The sequence below is a fragment of the Chaetodon auriga genome, chromosome 4 (genome assembly GCF_051107435.1).
Source record: "Chaetodon auriga isolate fChaAug3 chromosome 4, fChaAug3.hap1, whole genome shotgun sequence".
Taxonomy (NCBI): Eukaryota; Metazoa; Chordata; class Actinopteri; order Chaetodontiformes; family Chaetodontidae; genus Chaetodon; species Chaetodon auriga.
The window spans coordinates 18,915,137-18,940,637 of NC_135077.1; the positions used below are offsets into that span (position 1 = coordinate 18,915,137).

The 25,501-nt window shown below is 44.4% G+C and overlaps 1 protein-coding gene across 1 annotated transcript in view; it reads right to left on the reverse strand.

Annotated features, from left to right (window-relative positions):
* Positions 1-1,461: 1,461 nt before the first annotated feature.
* The window catches only part of tll1 (tolloid-like 1), a 46,834-nt gene continuing 22,794 nt past the window's right edge, over positions 1,462-25,501 (reverse strand). The window contains exons 10-23 of the mRNA XM_076728300.1: positions 25,136-25,260; positions 23,548-23,663; positions 22,979-23,081; positions 22,102-22,218; positions 21,807-21,952; positions 20,469-20,664; positions 20,208-20,333; positions 18,913-19,073; positions 18,633-18,813; positions 12,975-13,100; positions 9,536-9,663; positions 5,681-5,894; positions 5,137-5,387; positions 1,462-4,052 (exon numbers count right to left, since the gene is read on the reverse strand). Coding sequence (XP_076584415.1) covers positions 3,918-4,052; positions 5,137-5,387; positions 5,681-5,894; positions 9,536-9,663; positions 12,975-13,100; positions 18,633-18,813; positions 18,913-19,073; positions 20,208-20,333; positions 20,469-20,664; positions 21,807-21,952; positions 22,102-22,218; positions 22,979-23,081; positions 23,548-23,663; positions 25,136-25,260 — 2,125 coding nt within the window. The 3' untranslated portion in view covers positions 1,462-3,917. The remainder of the gene's footprint in view (positions 4,053-5,136; positions 5,388-5,680; positions 5,895-9,535; positions 9,664-12,974; positions 13,101-18,632; positions 18,814-18,912; positions 19,074-20,207; positions 20,334-20,468; positions 20,665-21,806; positions 21,953-22,101; positions 22,219-22,978; positions 23,082-23,547; positions 23,664-25,135; positions 25,261-25,501) is intronic.

The window sequence follows — 25,501 nt, forward strand, 5'->3', positions numbered from 1 at the left end:
TGTGTTTTAAACCGACAAAGACAGGAATCAATATGAAGCTGCGGGTTCGGGGAAACTTTCTGTGTTCCAACAGTTTCTGGACAAAACACTGAATCAGTTCATCGTGAAAACAACCAGCAGAATCATCGATGACGAAAACAATTAATGCTTGTAGTGGGTCTTCTAAATAATTTTGTAATTTTTCAATGCAAGTCCAGAAAAATAGTGCTGTGCTCACTGGGTACTCTTGTGTGAAAAATTGCTGCTCTTAACTTTAGGCACTGACTTTTTTTTTAAGAGTTGGACCACTGAGAAATTTATAATAACAGGTCTTTCCATGGCTTACTCAAGTTTATTGATAAAAAACAGGCCAGTTTGAACCTTTGCTGGTCTTCATCAGGGTTTAATGAGTAAAAAGGGGTTTTTTATTAAATTCCACATTGTCCCTGCTGCTATATGCATAATATGCAACAAACCACTAAACTGAATTCCATTCAAATTGCTAAACTTTATTTAAGGGTAGAGAGCATTAGAGTTAAATGAGAAACAACCATTTTTCTCTGATTTGGGTGAAGTGGTTCTCCTCGGCCTGGACGTACAGTGATGGTTACAGCAGCCTGCCTGCAGTTCTGCAGATGAACTGTAGATGGAGGCAAAGTTAAACACTGGAGCAGATTTGATGCTCTGCTGCAGCTTCAGAGGCTCAGAAAAACACTGAAACTGCAGCCTGACCGAGTCATCCTGATACGGTATGTGGTGTTAATTCAACATGAAGGCACAGAGCTTCGCCCTGATTACAACAGCTCAACTTACAGGTGTTCTCTCACCTTAAAAAAGGCATTTATGACAATCAAATCAATGATGTGAATCCATCTCAGAGAAGGTAAAAACCTACAGCCGTTCATTTTAAGAAAAAGCACTAAATATATGTCGACTTTTGAGTGAAGCAGTCGAACATCTCAGAGCACTGACCTCTGAAAAGCTCAAACTGAGCGCCCTCTAGCGGCGAACTGGTTGTACAGCAGCGGCAGCAAACAGCTGGAGGTGTGAGCTGCACCACATGTGACGACTGAAGCTCATCTACCTGATCCTGTAAAGGTAAGTGGCTTATCCTCAAGATACCACCAAGCTGTTGTCTTTAAAATGGGTCAAAAGTAAACAAGCAACGTTACTGTTTCACCAGCCTGAAGTGATTAAAGATGCATTTTGATATGTTTCTATTATTTCATTCATTATTAGAAATCTTCTCGCTCCAGTGCTTCGCTGGTTGTATCTACAGCGTGGTACAGTGTGGAATTTCATATGGAGTCTGGAAGACGCCACCAGAGTAATTATAAACGTTTTCAGTGTTTAACCAGTTTATAAATCAACACATTTACAAAGTACAAATTTGATGCATGAAAAATGATCAGACCTGATTGATCAGCTGCTCTGTGTTGGAAGGATTTGTGCGGGGTCAGAGGTCATCAGCTGAGCAGTCAGACCTCCTGTCGACACCGTTTCATGTCCAGCCGGCACACAGCTTGCGCATCTTTTAGCTTTTATGGCGTTTGCACATATTTTCAAAGCTAAAAACAAATTAACTGTGAGCTGGAATATGATCAGAAGACTAAAGTGTGAATGTATAAATAATAATCCACCTAAAGATCAGGGATTAACACGATACGTCTTGTTTAATCCGTACAAAAACCATCATGTAAGGTAGATTTTACCTTTGGACAGAGCCAGGCCAGCTGTTTCCAGTCTTTATGCTAAGCTAAGCTAACCAGCTGCTCGCTGTAGCTTCATATTTATCATACGGACACGAGAGAGTGATCAATCTTCCCATCTAACTCTCAGAAAGAAAGCAAATATGCACGTCGATTTTAATAAACTTAACACTGAAACAGTCTATTCTGAGTCTGGCTTCACTCTCCTGACTCACTCGAACACACACACGAGGCTGTGGAGGCAGATTCGTGCTGCAGACAGGAAACAAAAGTCAGTCTAACAAAAACACTCAAATGGGCTTTCAGGGTTTTTAGGGTAGCTTCTTTTACTACACATTTGACTATGACCGGGAAGGTGAGTAATAAATTACAACAGACCATTAAACACCATCAGAGGCCCTTTCAGAATATAATTATCACGTGAAAGAAAACACTTCAACAGGATCATCACAGAGAGAAAATGCCAGGATTTGACTGATGGGTCGATATTTGGCACTCGGGACAGGACTCAAAAAAACCCAGAAAGCATGAATTCATTGACAAAACGCAGCGATAAGAATCCATGAAACACAGATGCGTGTCGTTTTGAACCTGTGTGTATTTTAATGACTGACGCAGAGGACGTGGTGTGGGTGTCTCTGAGCTACAGACACAGAGGTGGAGATGATGAAACAGAAACTACAGTGGGTCACCTGGAGCTTGGCACGTACAGCAATGAATGAGTCAACTTAAAAACATCCAGTTTACACACATACACGCACATTATTTCTCTATATTCTCCTATAACACACACACGCGGACGTTTGCATTGAACACAGAAAGGATGCAGCTTGTGTGCACCTTGATTTTCCTTCAGCCTCACACACTCCAAAGAGACGAGTGTGTTCAGATATGTCCAGTCAGAAACGCACAGGTGTGTTTTTGTGCATCCGTGGACGTGTTAGCGCGCGCGTGTGTCCGAGAGCAGCTACAGAATGACACACAAACACACATGCACCGTTGACGCTCTATCTCACACACAGACTACATTTCCCATGTTTTTTTGTTTTGTTTTGTTTTTACATTATGAGCCATTCAGGATCTCTGAACAAATGAAACACGCTGCCAAAAAACCTCGAGAGCACTCCGCTGACACAAGACACCTGTGCAAGAGCATAGGAGCGACCTCCGATAGCAAACGTTTTGGTTCTAAGGCAATAATGTAGTTCCACAGGACTAGTTGCTGTTGATGCAGCGCGCTGTTTGCACGCTGGCTGTGTCTCCGATTCAAACCTTTACTTCTGTCTGCAGTCGTTCAGTGTGTTTTTATTTTTAGCACCATGGGAATCTCTCCTTCAATCGGAGTCGTGTCACTCCGAGAGACAGCTGTGAAAATATTCCCTTCCTATATCCACTGGAAAAAAGAAGTTTCTGGAGAGGTTGAGGTGGAAACTGGAAACATCCATGACACAAAAGAAACAACAAAAAAAAAAAAACAGCGTGGACGCACACAACATAAAGCAAGGCTTAACATTAACATCACAGATCGTTTGGAGAGTCTCCATTTGCATTTTTATTTTTTTTCCCCATTCCACGATGGTCGTCTGCATAAGCGTTAAGCAAAAGGGCGAATCGGCCTTTGTTGGTTTACCCTGCGCACACGGACACACACACAGTAAACACAACAGGCTTTACAATGACACATGAAATAAAAGCATCTGTGGCCGTTCAGCCGGGCTGAAGAGGCCAGTTCCCATCAACGGCCGTAAAAACGTCTCCTCAGAGCGTCAGTCAATGGGGACGAGCCGCCGTCTGATCACGAGGAGTCCAAAACTCCTCGTGATCTCCCTCCCTTGACTCCTCGAGCGTCCACAGTTCAGAATTCTAAATATGACTCTAGCGTGTTTACGTGTGTTTGTACTCGTCGGTTTGCGTTTGTGCATCAGTGAGTAAACCGATGTGGACCCTCAGCAGCCCTCCGTCCACAGCGAGGGGAGCTCGATGAGAACCACCTCCTCCCCTCAGGCGTCGGCGCGTGTCCCCACGTTGGCCCGAGCCGACGACCTGCGTGGAGCCACGGAGGGGGACGAATGTTCGAGCAAGTGTCGTCCTCCTCCCGCGGCTGGCGAGCGTCCGCGTCTGTCTGCCGGCCCGAGAGGAGGGGGCAGGCTGTTCCTGTTGCCGTGGTGAAGGTCGGGGTAACGGTGGCGGGGCTGCGCGGAGGTCAGAGGTCGCGGGCTGCGTGTGAGGTCATTTCCTGGTGTGAAGGCTCTCCTGGAACTTGGTGCTCGTGTAGCGGATGTGGAAGCCCTTCTTGCTGATTGTGTCGTCGCTATGAAAACGGATGAGCATGGCGCTTCCGGGCGAGTAGATTCCCTCCCTGGGCTGAGGACGGGAAGACAGAGAGACGTGTGAGACACTTTCTCAGACTCTTAGAGGTTCATGTCACTCATTAAGGGGAAACTTTGGGATTCGTCAGTCTGGACTGAACTTTCCCACAAGTTTCCAAGTCTGAAGGACTGAAAAGGTCAACAAATTCTGAACCTGGTCCAGTTCTGAGAGACAGCGCTGCAGCCGTCACCAACAACATGTCCACTAAAAGGCCGTGTCCTACTGACAGTCTCATGTCAGGATCCTACAGGTGTCCTGCTAAGTGAGGAGTCTCGTTCTGAGTGACAGCTGGAGGGAGGAGAGCTGGGACAGTTTGTTCTGTCCAAAACTGAAAGCGTTGTGTTATCCAAAAGATTTTCAGCGTCACGGCTGAATATTCTAAACAAGTAGCAATGAGTCACCTGTCAGATTCCAAATGAAAGTTGTCCTTGAGCGAGACTTGGTGAGACAACAGGCCAGATCACATGAAGGGTAAAGAGAGAGCTTTTATTTCTCTGCAGAGACCCTCCACATCATGCTGTCAGACACTGAGAACACCAGTCTGAGCCTGTCAGTGGACACACACTGACGCTGCACAGCTGCCCTCACACCAAACTGGACCAGCTTCAAAAATCACTGTTCCCGAAAAATCCCAAAGCTTCCCTTTAACTACAAATCAGCTGAGGGGATTCTTTTCAGTATTGTGCTGCATTGACATGAAGTGCACCGCTCAGATGACTGCAGGCCTTCATACATCCTGAATTTCAGAATCAAAACCCAAAAACTCTTTTCCAATAACATAATTTGAGAAATATAAATGTGTTTTTCTGTTTAATAGCAAATCTTGCTCTTAAGGCATCATGTTCAGTACTGACACAAGCAGAAGTACAAGAACTTAAAGTAAAAAAAAAAAAAGAAGATATTTCAGGCTTCGGTTGCACAAAGCATTTGTTCTTATAACTTGTTATTATCTAGATTTTCATACCAAAAGTAAACAAATAAAAACTAATGTCAAAGCAAAAATGTTCAGTATTTCTGCATGAAATTGTAGTTAAGAATCAAAACAAGCGAAACACGAGCTTTGGGTGAGGAAACTTACCCCTGAACCACAGAAGCGGCCGAGTCGATGCGAGTTGGCGTCGTAGCCGTTGTACAGCTCGATGTAGTCGTAGCCGCAGTCGGCCTCCTCCTCCACCTCGAAGGTGATGAAGCTCAGCTCGATGCCGTAGCCCTGTTCGGCCGTCAGCAGCCACTCGCAGTCAGTGTGACCCGGGTAGTTATTGTCTCCAAACTGGGAGTGAGAGTAGAGATTCTTCTGACGCGCTTCTGCCTTCAGACGACCTCCACACTCTGCCAGACACAGGACGAGCAAAGACAGACGTCTTTTATCTGATAAATGAGGCTTCTGGGGGATTTTATGTTGTTCCTGGTAATCGATAAAGTCAGATTTCATGAGTTCCATCATGCATGTGCTGCTGTGGACCACTAGAGGGAGATGTTGCTCTTAAAAACTATTCACACTGTGACTGACGCTCTTTGCAGACACAAACTCACACCTGAAGTGCTGCAAGTGATATCTCACTGCTGACACACACACACACACACACACACACACACACACACACACACACACACACACACACCTGTGGAGTGCGTGGCCTGGAAGCCCTTCCTTTGCACTGAGGCGTCCGAAATGAAGCGGAGGTACATCTTGTTCCCGGTGGAGACCAGCTGCTCCGGGATCTTGCTGCCACACAGTCGACCCAAGATGGAAGCCGTGTCGCTGTCCCCGTCGAAGGCCTCCAGGTGGTCGTACGCACATTCCTGATGCTGCTCGATCTCAAACTCGTTGAAGGTCTGGAGGCAGAGAGGGTGAGAGATGAGTGGACACTGTCGACCTCGCCATCCAGAAAACACTTTTAGACAAAGAGTCTCTGAAGAGCGAGGAGAAAGGAAGGTGGAGCTTTGACCTCTGCGGCCATTTTCTTTAGACGTAGCTGAATTTATCTCCCATCATCAGCTCTGTCTGCACCGGCTGGTTTGTGGCCTGCGTCCGGTTTGCTTAGAGAGCTGAGAGACTGCCAAACTCAGAGTCGGTGATGCTCTTATTGTTTCCAAAAACGACATCAAAGCCACAAATGTATGTACCAAAGCATATGCAGGTACGCACGACGTGAAAGGTAGAAAGGTGGTGAACCAGAGAGCGGCGATGATGAACGGCAGTCAGGAGTGAAAAGGAGGAGAGAGAAGAGCATGTCCCTTATTAGAGCCTTTGTTATGATGTCTGAGTCGCTTCAGTGTGTCTCTGGGATCTAATCATTCAGTTCAGTTAATGTAAGAGGAAGCTAGAAAAATCTATTAAACTCTACTACTGAGGAGCAAGTTTTTAATCAAACCTGCAATCGCTCATCTGTTGGCAGCAGAAACCAACTTCACTCCACACTGACCATCTTTTACGCTGACATGATGAACTCACCGGCAAACAGTTCACACATCCCTCAGGTAAGGATTCATCCTAAGATGTGTCTCTGACCTCTTAATGAATACAAACCCAGCTTTCACTGGATTTTTAGCTCTGTTTTGGTCTCCACCTGCTCTTGAGAAAACAGCAGCCAACAGCAGTGAGCATGAACGGGAGCACTAAAGCTGTTGTAATAGTCATGTGACCCCACTGTTAATATTAAAAATATGTATTACAGCCACAAAATGAGACAAATCTCTGCCCCCAGTAATTCAATGGGTTGCTGTGAATCATTTTTCAGGCTCGTCCTTCAGTGTTACACGCCTTTAAAACTCAATTCAAAGTAAAAATATTTGCATATTCTTTGATACTACAAAGCGGAGCCCTCGCTTACACACTGTCACGATTCATAATCCAATCAAGCCTCCGGGAGCTGAGTCATAACACCTTGCAGGCCTCTCTCCCACACATGGTCACACACCTCTCTGATTGTCTCCTGAGCCGAGCTCCATCACGCCGCCGCAAACGCCACAACAAGCCAGTGTTTAACGAAGCAGACGGAAGGAGAAAGCAGAGCGAAGGTGGACCGACAGGGGAAGCGTTTGATCCCGAGCTCGCGATGGCTTCCAGATGTTTCTGACTGTAGCTCGGCTGAGACGCTGGTTTGTGATCTGTTTACAACTCCCGGGAGAATTTAGTGTGTGAAAGTGTGTGTGTGAGAGACAGGCAGAGAGTGAGGAAGCAATAACAGAATGACCTTCATGTCTACGCTCAGATTTCTGGTATTAAATTTATCCCGCTGTGATGTCATTACTGTGGATACAGAGAGCATCCCTGCTAATCTCAACACACACACACACACACACACACACACACACGACCAATACACACACAACTTCCCAAATTTGTGTGTAAATCACATGTAACCACACATTCAAAACAAGTGCAAAACCCGCTAAATGTGTCACGACGGCTGATGATGTAATTTGCATTTTCAGTTATGTAAGCGGTGATAAGAGATTATCAAAACTAATGACAGCTGATGACCACTTTGATAACATGCTGCGAACTCAGCGTGCGGCTGCAGAGTGGACGTGAGGTGAGGGCTGTGTGTGTGTGTGTGTGTGTGTGTGTGTGTGTGTGTGTGTGTGTGTGTGTGTCTCTGTAAGAGCCAATCACCTTGAGAAAGAGAACGTTTTCAGGAAGTGAGAACATCACTTTGGACAGACTTGCAAAGGGATGTTTGAGGGTTAAGACTTGGTTTGAAGGGTAAGGTTAGAATAAGAGTGTGTGTATGTGTGCGCGTGTGTGTGTGTGACACTATTTGGGAGCACGAGTGGAGGAGGATTATCTGCAGCAAGCTGTGTGAATGAGAGCATGTGAGCGTCTGTACTTGTATCTTCGTGAGGTCCAGTTTGAGTGTCAGGAAGGAGATTCACACACACGTTAGATTAAGTGATCAACTGACTGGTTTCAAAGTGAAGCTTTTCTTTGTGTTACGTGATGATAAACAAATGAACATCTACAGATTTCAGACTGCTGGTTAGACAAAGCGAGCAGCTTGAAGGCGTCACCTCGGGCTTGTAATTAGCAATCTTCTGATATTCCACTGAGCGAACGGCTAATCGATGAATCAGGGGGATTAATTATTACTAACAATAACCGTTGTTTGCCATGCTAATGCTTTTAACTACACATATTTTGAGTTCCTGCATAGTGTTGCTTGGATGCACGGTTAAAAATGAATGTAACCCATCAGCAAAATGCAGTTCAGCACATGAAGAGAGGGAGCAGCATCAGGAGGTGAGCAGCTGAGTCGAAACAAATGACGACAACAACAGAAAGTTTGAAAGAGAAGGTAAACGAGCTTATTGCCACTGCTGCTGATGAGGTCAAGCTTTAAAGATATTGTCTTTGTGCTGTTTTCAGTTGAGTTTATGTCAAAATAGATTAACAAGTTATCACATTCTGTTTTATTTATCTTTTACACAGTTGGAGTCAGGGTTGTACTATAATCTACAAGGTACAAAAAATGCAGGAGAGTATGTGAATAATGCAGCTTGCCTCACATCTGCTTGTCCGTCTGTCCATGTTGGTCAAAAGCAAGCATATCACAAGATGTGGAGCCAGAGAGTGAGGACATTTTGTCTGGTCCTCACTTCTTCAAAAGGCTGTTGAATGATTAACGCTTAGCTTCAGCCTCCAGGATAGACTTTAGCTCCTAGTGATGAGGTTAGGCATGTGGTTGAGATTAGATTAAGGTCAGGGCCAGCGAAAGTCTGAAGCCAAAGAGGGTCCTCACAAGTTTAGGAATACAAATGTGTGTGTGTGTCTGCAAGTTGAGCATCTTCTGTGAATGCACCTGAGTCTGGAGGAGCTCCACTTGTGTCAAAGCTAACACAGTTAGCCAAACACCATCTGTCTGAGCTAACGCTGCCACAGAAGTTCAGATTATCTCCTCTGCTTTCTGTCTCCGTCTCTCTTCAGACAAAAAAAAAAAAAAACAACTGAAGAAAAGAACTTTTCAGCCTCCATAAAGCACACAACGGAGCAAAATATGACGTTTGTATGTTTTTTTTTCCTAAATATGTACATCTGCAGCAACTCGAAAAATCTGGAACCGACTATCTGTGTTGACACGTAAATGTTTACGTGCATGCATGTGTGTGCACATGCAGGCTGAACGCACTCATACACACACACACACACACACACACACACAGAAAGGACACAGATGGCCACTGCCCAAGGCCTGTTTCTAACGCATGAGCACACGCTTGCAGTTAGCCCGAATATACAAACGTGCACTTTCTCCCCCGCTCACATTTAGGTTTCATAAGTGGAACATGGGAAAGAGAGACCATCGAGCAAGAAGGGGGGAGCGCAGCCCCGAGGCCTTTACATACAATATGACCCCACAGACAGAATAATGTATTGTTAGGAGGAAGGGAAGAGGGCCAATAATGCTGAAGGCTTTGAAGCGTGAAAGAGAAATCCTTCAGAAGCCACGAAATCTGCTCGATTTCAGCACACTTACGATCTTGACTCGGTGTCCCGGCGTGGCTGTGATGTCCCAGGTGCACTCCTTACGGCTGGGATACTTGTCTGGCCAGTTGGGGCTGCTCAGGGTCCCACTGGGGCTGTGGATCTTATGCTCACACTCAGCTGGACACACACACACACACACACAAACACACACATACGTAAGCACACAGATAGAGAGGAAGTTAAAATCATGGCTGCACAGGAAAAGGTCAAAGGAAATGGAAAGGGAACAGGAAGGAGAGAAACCAGAGAATCGAAAGAGAGAGAAAGGATTTCAAAGAAACATCCTGATGACAAGATCAGTGTGAATTTCACATGAATGCAGGCATGCGTACGTCCAACACTGCGGCAGCAAGCCTTCTGCTCTTTGCAGGGATGGAGAGTAACACACAGAGAACCAGAACACAAAGATGTAGCCGTTAGCAGTAGTTGTAGCACAAGCCATCCATTTCCTACAATATTTAAAGGTTAAATTAAAGAGGATGTCAGCTGAACACTGAATGATCTGTACTCATGGACACAAAAGCAGAAATTCCTCATGTAGAGTTACTTAGTGTTTTTAACCATTGCTATGGAACACAGTGCTCACTGCACACATTTCTTTCTGAAATGGAAATGGATCCTAAACATCCAAGTATTGAGCTTAAAATCGTGTTCCAAGGAGGCCACAGTTAGAGACTGTGCATCGTTAACACATCCAGCAATTTGAATGAATTCACATTTAGGATTCAGGATCCACTCTGGACGAGTTCAGCAACAACAACAGAGTGACAAATGAAAGGAAAACCCTGAATAAATGAATGGAGAAGCATAATGAATTCACATGCTTCGTGTTAGGGTTCACTGAGCGATCTGACCAGTGTGAAGATGATGTGGATCTTATGCTATTGAGTCAGAGTCACCAGATCTCAACAAAGCTAAAGGCTGATTTTTGCCTCCGGCTGGAGTCTCCTCCAAAGCAACAAAAGTTCTTTTGTCATAAATATATAAACATACCTCTGGGACCTGCACTGCTGTACTATAGCAAGTAAACACAACAGTGCACATTGTAAATACTTCTCTAAATGCACCAAAGGTTAGCCAACAGGCGATTTTTCATCTGTTGCCAACTGCTCTGTTGCTGCTTTGTGAGTTACTCGCAGACTCTGCACTGCGGAGCCCTATCAGCTTGGTTTGGGTTGTCTCTGACTAACTTTACCTCCTCTACAGTATTTCAGGACAACACACCATCTGTGGGCTAAAACTGTAGCATGCTAACGACTGTGTAGCAACTCTTTCTGGCTGCAGTTGCTGACTTCTTTCCTCTTGGAGAGTTTGTATCAGTTAGAAAGCAGAAGCGATGCACGGCAGCCCTCACAGTCACTCATGGCATGTGTCCGTGTGTGTATGCTGTGAGTTACATGAATGCCACGGCTTCATGGAGGTGAAGGGAGGCAGGAGGCATGCACAAGACAACAAGATGTATTCCAGAGTGACAGCTTTTATTTAGAGTCAGACAAAGTGAACCCGTGTACACAGTGAGATGGATGAATTCACAAGAACAGTGTATAAATGTAAAGGAGAGGCAAAGTATTAAATACAGATGTCATATTCCACACACACTACTGTAACACACAACCCTCACTCCCTGTGCGGTTAAAAAGTCTAGCTACTTACATGATACAGATTTAAGCTCTGACAACAATGTGTGCCATGACTGTGTTGTCTGACACAGCAGCGAAAGCATCTTTTCACATTATCAGGTTATCGTCTGTAACAGGACATAGTCTACAGTGCCACAGCATCCTAAGATTACCAGCAATTCAGTAAATAACCAAACAGTTTCAAGTTTAACAGATGTCTTCCCTTCATGAAAAAAATTAAACGGGATCCCTGAGAGCATAAAGAACACAAATTTTAAGTCTTTTGTCTTTTTTTTTCCCACTGCGGGTGTTGCATAGTGTTACACACTTCTGGCAGGTGACTACTCTCACTGAAAGGTGACTTTTATATCAGTCCAACATGCTAACAGCACATGTCACGCTATCCGAATGTCCATATCCACATGTTGAAACATTCACACGCACATACAGTGTGTGTGTACATTATGAGACACGGACACAAGCTGTGTGATGGGAATATGGATTTACATGACTGTGCAAGGTTACTGGGTAAAGCTGGTCTAATGCACACATAAACACACACATGCACACGCATACACACACAGGAAGACGTGTGAAGCTTTCCAGCACCCAGATGTTTGAAACATGAGTGTTTTTATGAGCAGCACAGGGAGCCTGTAGTGAGGTGTGTACGTGTGTACTGATGTGGTTTGCGTGCACACGTTCAAAAGTTCAACTTCAAAGAGCTGAGTGTAATATGTCAATTCAACACACCCTTAGTGACTTACACGCAGAGCTGTTTCTAAGTCAGTTGAGACAAGCTCAAGTTAAGTCTCAAGTCCTTCGCAGTAAATCTCCAGATAGTCCAAAACCCCTGGACCCCGGACTGGTGGCATGCATGCAAAACACGCTGTGTCATAACTCTATAACATACATGAGTGTATGTCATGTGTCAGAGAGTAGAGCTTTAGCTGGCTAATGTTAGCTAACAGCTTTCTTGATAAGGCAGATGAAAAGCCAGTTAGCTAACGCAGCAAAATACTGTCCTGAGTGGACGTCAGCGAATGCATCCGGAGTCCAGGGGCGGATCTGGCTGGTAAATTGGCCGCTTTATAGTTTGTAAACTCCTTTATCAGCTAACGTCAGAAAGCAACCAACGGCAGATCCTGACAACGCAGCTAAGCTACAGCTAGCTGGCTAACCATAGCTTGCTTGCTCACTTGTGTTATTGCTAGCAAAATACTATCTTGGTGCACACGTTAGATGACTAGCTTGCCTTTCTTTACCTGCTAATGTGACCCATGGCACTACTTGTTCCTTATGACAAACTGGTCTTTTAGAGAAAGTCTGAAGTCCTTTGGAACAAGAACAATATCTGACAGCAAGTGACCTTAATGGAATCGATAAAAAAATTACGGAATATACAATAATTAACTATTTCACACATGCTACAAAGCATTTTAGCAGGTCAAAGCTTGAGGCTTGAATGCTTTCAGGTTTTAAGTCAGTCAAGCCCTCAAGTCAAAGTCAAGTTTCTACTCTTCACCATAGGAAGTTAATGTGACACGTCATGAGCCTCAAGTCCACAGCTCTGCTTGCAGCCTCCGAGTGTGGAAATCCATCACTGTACAGAAAACGCTCCTCAGATGGAAAGAGCCAGTCTGCTGTCAGGCGGACTCTGGTGTGGATACACAGAGTAAGGGCTGTACGACGGACGATGGCTGTTCTTGTGAATGAGCACATGCTTGTGTGAATGTGGCAGCGCGTGCATGTGCGGTCCGATGGTTTTATGCCAGTGTGTGTGCTGATGTGAATGTACGTGAAACCCACCTTCCTTACAGTCATGTTTGTTCTCATGCAGTACAAAGCCATGGCGACACTGACAAACGTAAGAGCCCACTGTGTTGATGCACTCGTGCTGGCAGCCGCCGTTGTCCTTGCTGCACTCATCTTTGTCTGTGAGAGATACACATGCGACACATCACTCATGTGGAGACAGCAAAAAAGATGGTGGAGGGGGGGAGAGGTCAAGCGAGGAGGGGGGAGTGGAAAGACGAGACCTTAAGGAAAGGGAGGAGATTTTTTAAAAAGGGGTGATAAGAAGAGCAGTGAGACAACAGGAGAGACAAACAGCGAGGACCAGACGGAAATCAAATCAGAGTAGGAAGTTAAGGTCAACAAAAAAATGTATGGTACAAATAAGAGAAGGTGACAAATGGCAACGAAGAGCAAACAGGAACAGAAATATCTGGCAGTCATGCTATGTAAACACGGTCACAACAAGTGTAAGACTGCAAGATACTGTTCATCATTTACCTGTCAAGATTTAATTAACGGGCTGAGAGTTAAAGCTAGATGGTCAATTAACAGTGTGCTAAACCCCTCCCCCAGCCAGCAACTGTCCAATCACAGCTTAGCAGCTGTTTCTAGGCACCACAGACCTGTCAAGCTTTGGATTTTAGCATTTCTTTAAAAACATAAGGCAAAATGTGTAACGAAAGGGTTGAACCATTTCAGTCTGTTCTAACATAAACTACATACCTTTTCTCATCTTAAAGTGACGTATACTTTTAAGAGGAACTATAAAGTGTGAGTAAACCCCAGTGCATGAGATCATTACTGCACTTCTATTCCCACGTCTTCTGCATCGTTTGTGAGGATGCTGACTTTTTGCCTGCGACGTGTCGCTTTAGACCCAGTCTTTAAGCATTACGTCATGCATGCAGTCATCAAACTCGATTTTAAGACCCTTCACGGGATTCTCATTTTAAAATGAGTCAGCGAGACGTTTTCAAACAACTCACGATTAGTTGATTCTGAAGTTAATGAACTTACGATTTAGCTCTGATTTCAGCTGGCGAAATGGACAGTCGCTGGCCTGCTTCTGTTCACCTCTGTGTGAAATCAGGGACCCACTGTTTCATGAAATACTAAGTATTCAAAGTGGTAAATCTGCTACTGTTGCCACTGTGAAGTGCATGTGTGCTATGCTACCATGGACAGCTTGACAGGTGTAGCATCAGTACCTATGGGGGGCGATCAATTAGGTATGGCCATCACAGCTTTAAACATTGTCTGCAGCCCAACTGTTTTGAAATACTAACATGTAGAGCTTTCCAAAAGAAAGGTTAGGGGAAAGCAAAATAAAAGAAACCAATAACTGAAGTTAGCATTGAGGCAGCAACAAACAACTCCAAAGGGTTAAGTTAGTCAGTGTGTGTACGTCTGTGTGTGGTTCTGCTGGCCTGTAAAACTGTCTTTGTGCTGCTCTTTGGGTTCATGGTGATGGTTTCTTTGCGGTCAACCTCTGGCCTTGGCTCTGAATCGTCTCTGACCGTAACAGCTGTTTCCAGATCAGCTGTGCTCTCTGCGGGCCAGACCGCCGCAGCTGATGTGTTCGCCCAGCCAACTGAGGGGAAACCGTGAGCTTCTGTCACCACGTTGGGATCTTCTGAGCCTTTGGAAAGATACTGGAGACCTACTTCTCTGTGACTCTTTATGTCCACCCGGTACCATGGTAGGATATGTGGGCCATTAGGTTGTCATGGTGACGCCTGAATGTAGACCACAAACTCCCCCCATGAATTATTTGATTTTTGCTCCATAAATTTGCACACAAACAAGGAGAACTGATTTCATGACAGCACAGTGACGCCTCGCTGCTGCATAGAAAACGGCTGCTCATGATTTTTTTGGTTAATTAATGATAATAATCACCTTATTAAGATACCTGGTGATAAACTGAAGTGCTTCAGGATTAAATTGGCCAAAAATGTAAGTTATGTGTTATAAGGATGATTTTCTCAGCATAGCTGGTGCTGAAAATCAATTTACAGATACAATTAAGAAACCTGTACTATAATAATAATAATAAATGTTATTTATGTAGCACTTTTCTTATCAATGTGACCAAGTGCTGTACTGAAGAAAGAAATAAAACCAGATAAGGCAGATAAAATAGAAAAAAAGCCAAGGACATGAGCACAGAGGAAGACAATAGAATGAAATAAACTAAGATTAAATCAATCGGAATAAAAACAGTAGAAATAAAACATGTATCAAACATTTCCTAAAGCTTCTGTATAAAGAAAAGCTTTAAGAAGAGATCTAAAAGAAGCTAGAGGATTATTTTTGGTTTTTTATGCATAAAGTTTTAGCCAGCAGCTGGTTATGTTACCTTAGCTTAGCATAAGCTTTAGCTTTAGCTTTCTGAGGTAACAAAATCCCATCACCGCATCATCTGACACGCTGCTTACGCTTATGACAACAGGAAGTCACTGTTCCTGACCAAGAAACAGTCCAACACATAAAAACCAACTTGTCCTCCTTGTTGTGCAGCTTAAAAAACGAAACGTGAAGTATTAATTAGTGAGCTTTGACGTGCGCGTATGCAGATTTAGTCATCTTCTGAGCTAACGTCACACCTTCACTGATGTTTACTATGAGAGAAATATTCAAAACCAAGACTTCCAGATGTCTTGTCAAATGTTTTACGCACATTTCCATAAAATTAACCCTGCCATATTTGGTGTTCTTGGAAAATCAGGGATCCCCACAACAGCTTGAAATAAAGGTCTCTGTAAAGCTGCAGCATGAGTCTGTAATGAGTGACCCCCTGGCAGGCCGCTGCTCGTTAAAAGGTTAAAACGTTCAAATATCCGTAGGCTTAAAACGAAAACCAAAAGGAGCTGTTTTCTCGCTTCTCGCCCATTTTCTCGCCCTCATCCTTTAATTTGTGGCTTCTTCCAACCGCACGGCTTCCCTCAGTATGGCTGGGTGATGACAAAGGCCCTTTAGTGAGGCCGGACACTGAGGGAACAGAGGCCAGGCTCGCAGGGCGGAGGTGGAACGAGCAGGGAAGACTCGCTCTGTGAGGGGGGGCTGCCACGTTGACAACAACGATGGTGTCGGAGACAGAAGTGGAAAGGTGGGGATTTACAGATGACCGCACAGGCAGACAGAGTGTGTACGGGGCGAGTGTGGGAGACAGAGAAGAGTGTGTTTGTGACTAGAGACAGATTCCTATAAAGAGATGTGAGATTAGACACAGACGCCGAGTCTCACCTCAAGTCAAGAGCTTGTGAATCAAACTAGATCTGCTTTTAATGAAACCACTAAATCCTCTTCTCTCTCTCTCTCTCTCGCTGTGTGTGTGTGTGTGTGTGTGTGTGTGTGTGTGTGTGTGTGTGTGTGCGTGTGTGTGTGTGTGTGTTTGTCTGTGTCTGATGTGGTATTACGGTGCTATTGTGGGCTCCGTCTCACCCTATCACAAGCTAAGAAGCTTTGCAGTTGATGCTACACAGTGCTCATTGTAGCTTTCTTCAGGTCAAGCACACAATGTCCGCACGCGCACACACACACACAACACACACACATGCACGCACACTCACATGGATTAGTAGTGTGTGGGAGGCCGAAGGGACCTCCCTAAAGCTGCTGGATCTTTGCCAACCAAAAGCTATCCCTGGAAGCTTCTGACAATAGCAGAGCCACTCACACAGCAACTTTTAACAAACACATACACACACACATACACACACACACACACACACAATCTATAATCTGAGTGAGTAATTTCTCTGTGAAATCACGCTCCACTGAGTGGTTTAACTACATTTCCCAGGTGTTCTGCAGGTAGTTGATTTCTGAGGAGCTCATCCAGGTGGCAGCTTTACTTCCTCTGAAGGAGGAAAAGGCCAATGTGTTAAACTGAAGTTGCCTTTCGGATCAGTTTCATCACTTAACTTTGGAAATTTAAGAGTAAGTAAAGAGAAACTTGGATCTTTTCATCAGGACAACTTCCTAAAAGTTGTTATTATAATGTTAACATCCAACAAATTCATCCCTGCAACGGCGAGGAGGGGACATTTGTTGTGCTTTAACTGGGGAATCATAGCTGTGTCCCAATTTCACACTGCATACTTATTAAATCTACTTTAATTGAATTCAGTTCATTTAATTTAAAGTTTAAATAAATTGTGGGTAGTTGTGACATTTCTGGAACACAAACAGACACAGAAAAAAAAAAAGGCTGTAGCTTCCCAAAGCTGCAGTTTGATTGACTGCCATTAATTCTTTGCTTCACAGTACATTCATTTCTTGTGTGCCTACTGGAAACAATAACAGGGAAATCATATAAAAATATGAAAATGTGTCAAATTATGGCTAATGTATGTAAAATGATATAAATCATATGAAATAATCAAACATATATTCAGGCCAGCGAACTGTGTTCTGCTGTTTGTATGAGACCAGTAAAGGAGATCAAACTCTTCATATGTGTAAATCTCTAATCTAGAGGTAATAAATGTATTGTAAACATTAAAACATTGTATTATCTCCATTCCCAGTTGAAACTCGGTACTATTTGTATGTAACATGAAAATGGGACAAAGCACATGTTTCCCTCTGGAGGAGAATGGATTCAACAATGATCCACACCATTAAAACAGGATCCATCCATTCCCTCATCACACGGTAGACCGTGGCCAATCAGAGACCGACTGTCAGGTCCTGTTACCTCTGACCTTTGACGAGGTTGCCAGCTTGTTGTTGACGTGGCCACGAGCGGGAGAGCGGCCGCGCTTTATGTCCTGGCATGACTCAAACACAATCATACGCTCTGGACACAGAGCCAGCCTGTCTGAGGGAGAGAGGGCAGAGCGCAGGGTGGGTGCAGGAGGCCCGAGAGCCGGTGGAGGCTCAGGAGACGCAGCGTGACAGACGGACACAGGCAGAAAAACACAGGGGTATGCACACACATACTCAACAACCACGCAAGCAGACACACACACAGATTCACACACAGTGGAGGTGGGCAGAAGACACAAAACACAACACCAGCAGCTGGCTTTGTGAGATTTCATCATGATCCTTCCTTAACCTTTCTTAGATGTCTAAACTTAACTGTTTTAACCACAAAGTAGTCACTAAGGAGGATTATTGTAAATGTAATTAATTAACAAAATGTTGCCAACTAACAATTTTACAGGCTGTTGCAGGTTCATCTAACATCAGTGTATTTTAGCAATGGAAAGTTCAGCCCTGCAAACTGACTATTTGGTGCAGCACAGTGAAAAGATTCGCTGGGCAAATTCTAAAAACCAACGAAACTCCAGGCGAACTATTACAAAAATCTCAATGTTTACAGCAATGAGGGCAGCAGCTCTGATTTACGTCAGTTACAGTGAATTCCAGTCGTAAGCCAAATTCATGCAGAAATTAAAGTATCGTAGAAGCAAAGTAGAGATTTCTGGCACAACTTCCCCAAATTCCACGGTGCATGGAGAGGGGAAAAACTCTGAGAAGCTCAAAATTCAAGCAACACTTTCAGTATAAAGAACAACATAATTGTCCGGACCGGCTTCTGGACTTCATCTGGGCCATGGGGGAAATGAAAGTACGCTCAGTGCTCCAAACAAAATGCTGCCCACCCCTGACAAACACACACACATAAACACACACACAGATGTAACACAGGTGTCTTACCTGAGAAGAAGTGAGCCTTGAAGCCTTTCTTGGACACGGTATTGTCAGACTTGAACTCTATCCTCATGTTGTTGTATTGAGACGTGATGACCTCAGGGACCTCAGTGCCGCAGTATTTACCGTGCAGCTTGGAGTCGGACGACAGGCCGCTCCGCACCTCCACGTAGTCATATTTACACACCTGAACACACAAACAAGTAACAAGTGTAACACACATCAACAAGGTGCCGACTAAATTAGCATCTCCCTTTTCCTTTTATTAACACACGGACATGCTCACCTCATTTCCCTCCAGCTCAAAGGCTTCAAACTGCATGGAGATGCGGTACTGAGTGGGAGCGACCACCTGCCACACACAGTTCTTGTTGGGTGGATACTCTTTAGGCCAACCAGGCGTGCTGATGGTCCCGTTCAGCTTAGAGAGGAGACCGCCACACGCCGCTGGAAACACAACAAACGATTCAGACACAGAAGCACGCAGGACACCAGGACGGAACTGCTGAAAAAGTAGGAATTTTGATCTGTTTTATTGAACATCACAGTAGGAGGAGCCTGCCAAACCGCACTGGACGTGAGCGGGCGGTGGTGAATCTGGTCAATGCTTAGCCAAGCCAAGACAATTTAGATTTGAAATGCACTGCTTGAAAGTCAGAAATGTTGGTGCAGCCTGGAACCTGTCAAATCCACAATGTTCCCAACATATTTGAGCAGTCGCATACTATACTGATGTTAGTCAGGAGGGTTCCACTTCGGATGTGACGTAGTTCAACGCGGAATGTGGAGGACAAACAGGCCCGTCGTCGGCTGATGATGCCACAGGGAATATTTGTCATAGAGGAAACAGATTCAGTCAAACATGTACTGCTGATGTTTGTTCACTTCAAGGGGAAGTAGGTAGCGTGACCTGATGTAAGTTAGTCAAAAACACCTGTAGAGTTAACCACAGGTTTTCCCTCAAGCATCAACCCAGTTTCTTGCTATGCCGTGTTATTCCTCTTGACCACAGTCATTACTGTTGTATTTGACCTTGTTCTGCTTCTCCTTCATATGACCAAACATTTCTCATTTTTGAGGTAGGTATGGTGAAATGCCTTACAAAAATGTCACTGTAATTGTGTGTGCAGACTTAGCAGCTGAAAATCCACTTTCAGCATCATTTTCCCACACATTTCTTCACTGGAGATGCCAAAAAAACGACTGCTCTTCAAAGATACACAGCAAAACCACATTTTGGATATTCCACTAGCAAAGCATTTTCTCTCTCTGCGTCATAAGTGGCTTGTTTCAGTATGTGGGTCATTACGGGTAGTTAATTTATTTCGTGGGATTAAAGGACCTTCACAGCATTTGTGGCATTGGAACATTGAGGCATGTGGCTTTGTGTCAGAGAGATGTTTTTTCCTGTTGATGGAGGCTGCTCGGATGTTTTTTTCGGATGACTTAGACTCATATCCTACAGAAACACACACAGGCATACAAAGGAATGCACATACAAACATGAAATCAGCATTCCACACACACACACACACACACACACACACACACACACACACACACACATGCAGGCACAGTTACCTTCGCAGCTCTTCTTGTCAGGAGCTAGCTCATAGCCCGGGTCGCAGGCACACTTGAAGCTGCCGAGAGTGTTTACACACCTCTGTTCACATCCGCCATTGTCTGGCTTGGCACACTCATCCTCCTCTGAAAAACACACGTCAGAGCATATTTGCACACACATAAAGAATGCTTTGGTTAAAAGCCATCTGAGAAAACACAATCAACTCACACACACACACACACACACACACACACACACACACACACACACACACGCACCTTTGAAAAAGTTAGCAGCAAAGCCGGCCTTGTTGACCGTCCCGTCCGAGACGAACTTCATCCACAGCGTGTGTGAGGTGGAGCGCACGTCCTCCGGTTTGTCGTAGCCACAGAATCGACCGATCAGAGGGCTCGTCTCCAGAGGGCCGTCTCGGACCTCCAGGTAGTCGTAAGCGCAGCTGTCGTGCCTCTCGATCTACAAAAACATTCAGGTTTACAGTGACATACACACAACTGCTGCGCAAACATAACATCCATCCTGTCACATCAACGTCACCATCAAATATCTCTGTGACGTAACACATCTGGTGTTTTGTGCAGCACAACAATGCTTCCTTTGTCAGGTTTGCTCCTGATGCTGCCTCCTACCTACCAACGTTACTACCCCTCAGATTTCATCAATGAAGTCTGGGAGCAAAATATTATGATGACCGAAAAGCTACAATAATGACAACAACATCCCCCTATCCTTTAACATCAGCAGTGGAGCTGCAGCAGCTGAAACTTCTTTTAAAGAATATCATTCTTATACCATGTCAGGCATACAGTAGAATAAAACAACAACAGAATAGAGTAGAACACAAAAGAAAAGAACAGAATAGAATACAACGGAACAAAAGAGAACTGCATTGAAAAGATAAGAACTGAACAGAACAGAAAATAGAATACAATAGAAGTAACAGAATATAACAGAACCGTATCAAAAAGATCAGGTTAGAATAAACTAGAAAACAGTAGAACTGAGAATAGAACAGAATGGAGTGCAATAGAACAGAATATTACAGAACAGAACAGGAACAAAAAGCTCAGAATAGAATCAAGTAGAAAAGAGTGGAACAGGAGCACAGTATAGAAAAGAACAGAACAGGAAATATGATAGAACAGAACAATGATAATAACAATAATAAAAATAGAATAGAATAGAACAAAAAAGGAACAGTGGAGAACAAAGACGGTGTGTGAGGCTGGTTGATCTCGGCTCCTGTGTAAACGTGAACTTTGTCCTTTGACCCGACGTGTGTGAAATCAGGTTGGAGACAGATTGAGTCATTTAGCACGCTGACATTTTTACAGTGTTCAAACTACAGAATTAATCCTCAATTGCCCGCTGTGTGTCTCTGTACACACACACACTCGCACGCACGCACGCGCGCGCGCACACACACACACGCACCATCACTGTTATTAACTTTCTAGCAGCCGTACGAGCGTGAAATTTGACCCAGACATTCCTGAGCACACACACACACAACTATGAGAGAGCGTGCGTGCACACACACACACACACACACACACACACACACACACACACACACACAAACATAAGGAGTGAGTCACCTCGAAGGCCTGGAAGCTGAGCCCGACATTGTATCCCTCTGACACAGTGATCCTCCACACACACTCTTTGGAGGGTCTGTAGTCATCAGGATAGTTGGGAGACTGAATCTGTCCTGAGTCCTTTGTGATTTCCCCTCCACAGATCGCTGCACAGGAGAGAGAGACGGATGGACAGACGGACAGAGAGACAGGATTAGCATTAGCATTAACTGCACTGACCAGCAACACCTGAAACACAAGTATGTATGAATTGTGCCAATTCCGACGTATTCATTTATTATTTGTATGTTTCTACCTTCATAAATAGCAGCGAAGCCTTTTCCCACCCAGTTGCTGCTGCTGCGGAACTCAATCCACATCCTGCTGTCAGTGGAGATCAAGACATCAGGAACTTTGTCTCCACAAAACCTGCCTGTAAAACACACACGCAGGAACAATCCCTGTAAGATTCAGAGCTGTGTTGATGCTGATGAAATACAGCCTAAGAAGTATGAGGTGAAGTATCTGAGAAACACACTTCTAAACCTCGTCGCACTTCTCGCTGCACATAAAACACACCTCCTCAAGCATTTCAGTGCATGTTCGCACAACTCTGGCAAAAATACACAGAATCATCCAGCTAAAAAGTTTGACCCTGGAACAAATTTTGCTGCGACGCTAAGCAGTGTCAGCTGGCAAAACAATGAACTGGCCATTAAATACATTTCATACGATGATTGATATTGTGCTATTGTCAGCCCGACCATGGCCTTGCTACGGTGGCCATGAGAGCTCAACACAATGCAACTGGACAAAATACATGCAAGCAGAAAAAATACAAGCAAATTAAGAAAACATTGTCACCAATTTGACAACATGTGTGCGACATTTAGAAAAATGCTGCAACAAAACATGACAAAAAACAGAAAATCTGCAAGCAGTAAAGACGACAACAGAAACTTGTTTCCAGGGGACGCTAAAAAATGATGAACACGCCCGAACACGGCTGGGTTACACTAATTGTCCCACAAAAACAACAGTTTAGCAATAACTTCATGAGTCCCAAACAAGGGAATCAAGCCTGTCCCAGTCACGTTCGTCACTTTTTAGTGTCCCCTGGAAACAGCTGATGTTGTCATCTGTGCCACTCAGAACACATTTCTGTATTTTGGCCTGTGCTTTCTCGATCTTACCGAGCAGTGGAGCTTTCCTCCAGTATCCATCCCGAACCTCAATGTAGTCATACCAGCACAGACTGCTTTTATACAGATCCATGGTGGTGAAGTTAAGGACGATCTGGAGGAGCAAAAGTCAATATTTAATGTATGTAATACAGATGATTGCAGATCAGAGGAGGAGAGGCAGAAAAGAGGAAGAGGGCGGTACCTGTGGTGTTAAGATATAATCAATATACAGTCAGAGTGTCAGCAGTGTCTTATTGTTACATTCACAGCACTGCAGGGTGCTACTGTGTGTCTGTCTGAGCATGTGAACCTGGATTATTCATGCTGTGGGGACATAAATCTGTTTACATAGTCACACTGTGGGCATTTGCCTTCCTTTAGGGGACGAAATGAAAGTCTCTGTAATGCAAATCATCAAATTTTAGGAGACTTAGGAGACTTTAGTTAAGGTTAGCGTTCGGCAAGTAATGTTATGGCTGAGGTAAGTTTCCAGGAAATGAAGGTAAGTCAGTGTAATGTCCTCTGAAGTGATAGAAACACAACTCTGTGTGGGCGTGTGTGTGTGCGCGTGCGTGTACCTTTTCTCCAGGTGTAACAGATATTCTCCAGACACAGTGTGTGTATGACGGGTATCCGTTGGGGTAACCAGGAGACGAGAAGTTGCCCGTTGACTCTTGGAGCGTCTCTCCGCATGCTACAACACACACACGGGCGCGCGCGCACACACACACACACACACACACACACACACACACACGCACACACAGAGATGGGGTTACATTTTTGTGGTGAGTCCTGCTGTTGTGCATAATCCTTTCAGCTGTGTACAGATACTTAGAATTGGTACATTACTTAAGAACACATGGCTTATCATTCTCAATCTTTTACTGCCAATTTAACAGATTAATATACTTCAGTGTATTTTTGTCAGAATACACTCTATAATATCTGATCTGCGCATATGGAAACTGTTAGACATGTACAGTATTTCTGATTCGGAAAGCAGTGCAGGAATTAAAATCACCCTCCCAAACAAACTCGTGTTTCATGTTGTCTTTGGCTTGTTTGAGGTTTGCATGTTGGAGGCTGCAGTGTGCATGTTTGTATTCCTGTGTGTATCAGTACACATGTGAGGTCCGACCACAGTCATTAAGCCTCATCACCACTGAGCAGAAACATTAAACATTCCCCGGTCGTAAGCTTTTCTGTACGCGAACAAGCGTGAGCGACTTTAAATTGATCGCAATGAAGATGACAAAGAAAACAAGTGCAGCTGGACAGGAATGCGTGGAAAATTATCAGATGATATTGCTCTCTTTATTCCACATTCTGAGTTTAACGCTGTCGCTCCCTCTCGAAAGGAGGTTAGCCAAATGTGCCCCTCCTATCCCATCATGCATGCTGTTTTCCCCCACAATGCCCTGGGGCTCTGTTCATCTGTCAGTGAATATGGTATCACTCAAATATGACCTTATAAGGTTGAAGTTGTATCTATTTCCAGCTGGGACGCACAAACAGTCTCGCTCTCTCTCTGGAATCATAACGGATTAACATATACACTGTAATAAATACAAAGTTATTAACATTAACAGATGGATTAAATGACATGCTTGCATATTCTCAGATAATGGCATTATAATAGAACAAAATCAGTCAAAATGAATGAACTCACACACAAAAACAGCGACGTTGGTGAATTTAAGCAGACGAGAGTGACGACAGATATTATTTAATGTTTGTCTCAGATGCAGTGCGTCATGCGTACACGATGACCGACAGCGTGAACTCGTCTTGGGGACGTGTGTGTGTGTGTGTGGGCCAAGATGGGATGGCAGCGTTCGCGATCGTAAACCTTTGCGACATGATCGGCTTGAGAGCAGATCCAGATCACGTCAGAACCGTACAACAGGGACGGAGGGGACGCCAGAGGAGCACGGGTGTGCGCAAGAACTCATGGGAAGATTGTGTGTGTGATGTGTGTGTGAGACCCAAAAACAGAGAAACACATGGAAAAACAAATTACTCAACTTCACCTCTGTGCCTCGGAGGATGCCGGGGCGGGAAAATTTTACACCAAAGATAAACAGAGGTCATCTTCTTTTTCAACAACACACACACACGCACAGACATACACACACGGTGGTCTCATAGTAAATGTATCAGTACCTGGACATCTATACAGCTTCCTTGCCTGTGCAATGTCTCCTTTACTGAGCCTGGTCCGCTGACCAATAGCAGGCCGGACCCCGTTTTCATCTCTGGATGGAAGGATGGTGTCGAGGAACATCCCCCTTCAGGGAGGAAAAGAAAGATTTAACACACTCCATGCTCAGATTTCGAGGAAATCAAATCAAAGATTTCAACACGCACGTACATTTTGACTCAAAACAGAATAATATAATTCATGTTCTGAGAGCGACATGACCTCAACGCAAATACTGATCGCCCCACTGATGTTGTGTTTGTGTTTGAGTCTAATGTGTGAGCTGGAGCTGAGGGGGGAACAGGAGTGGTTATGAGAGCAGGTATGGC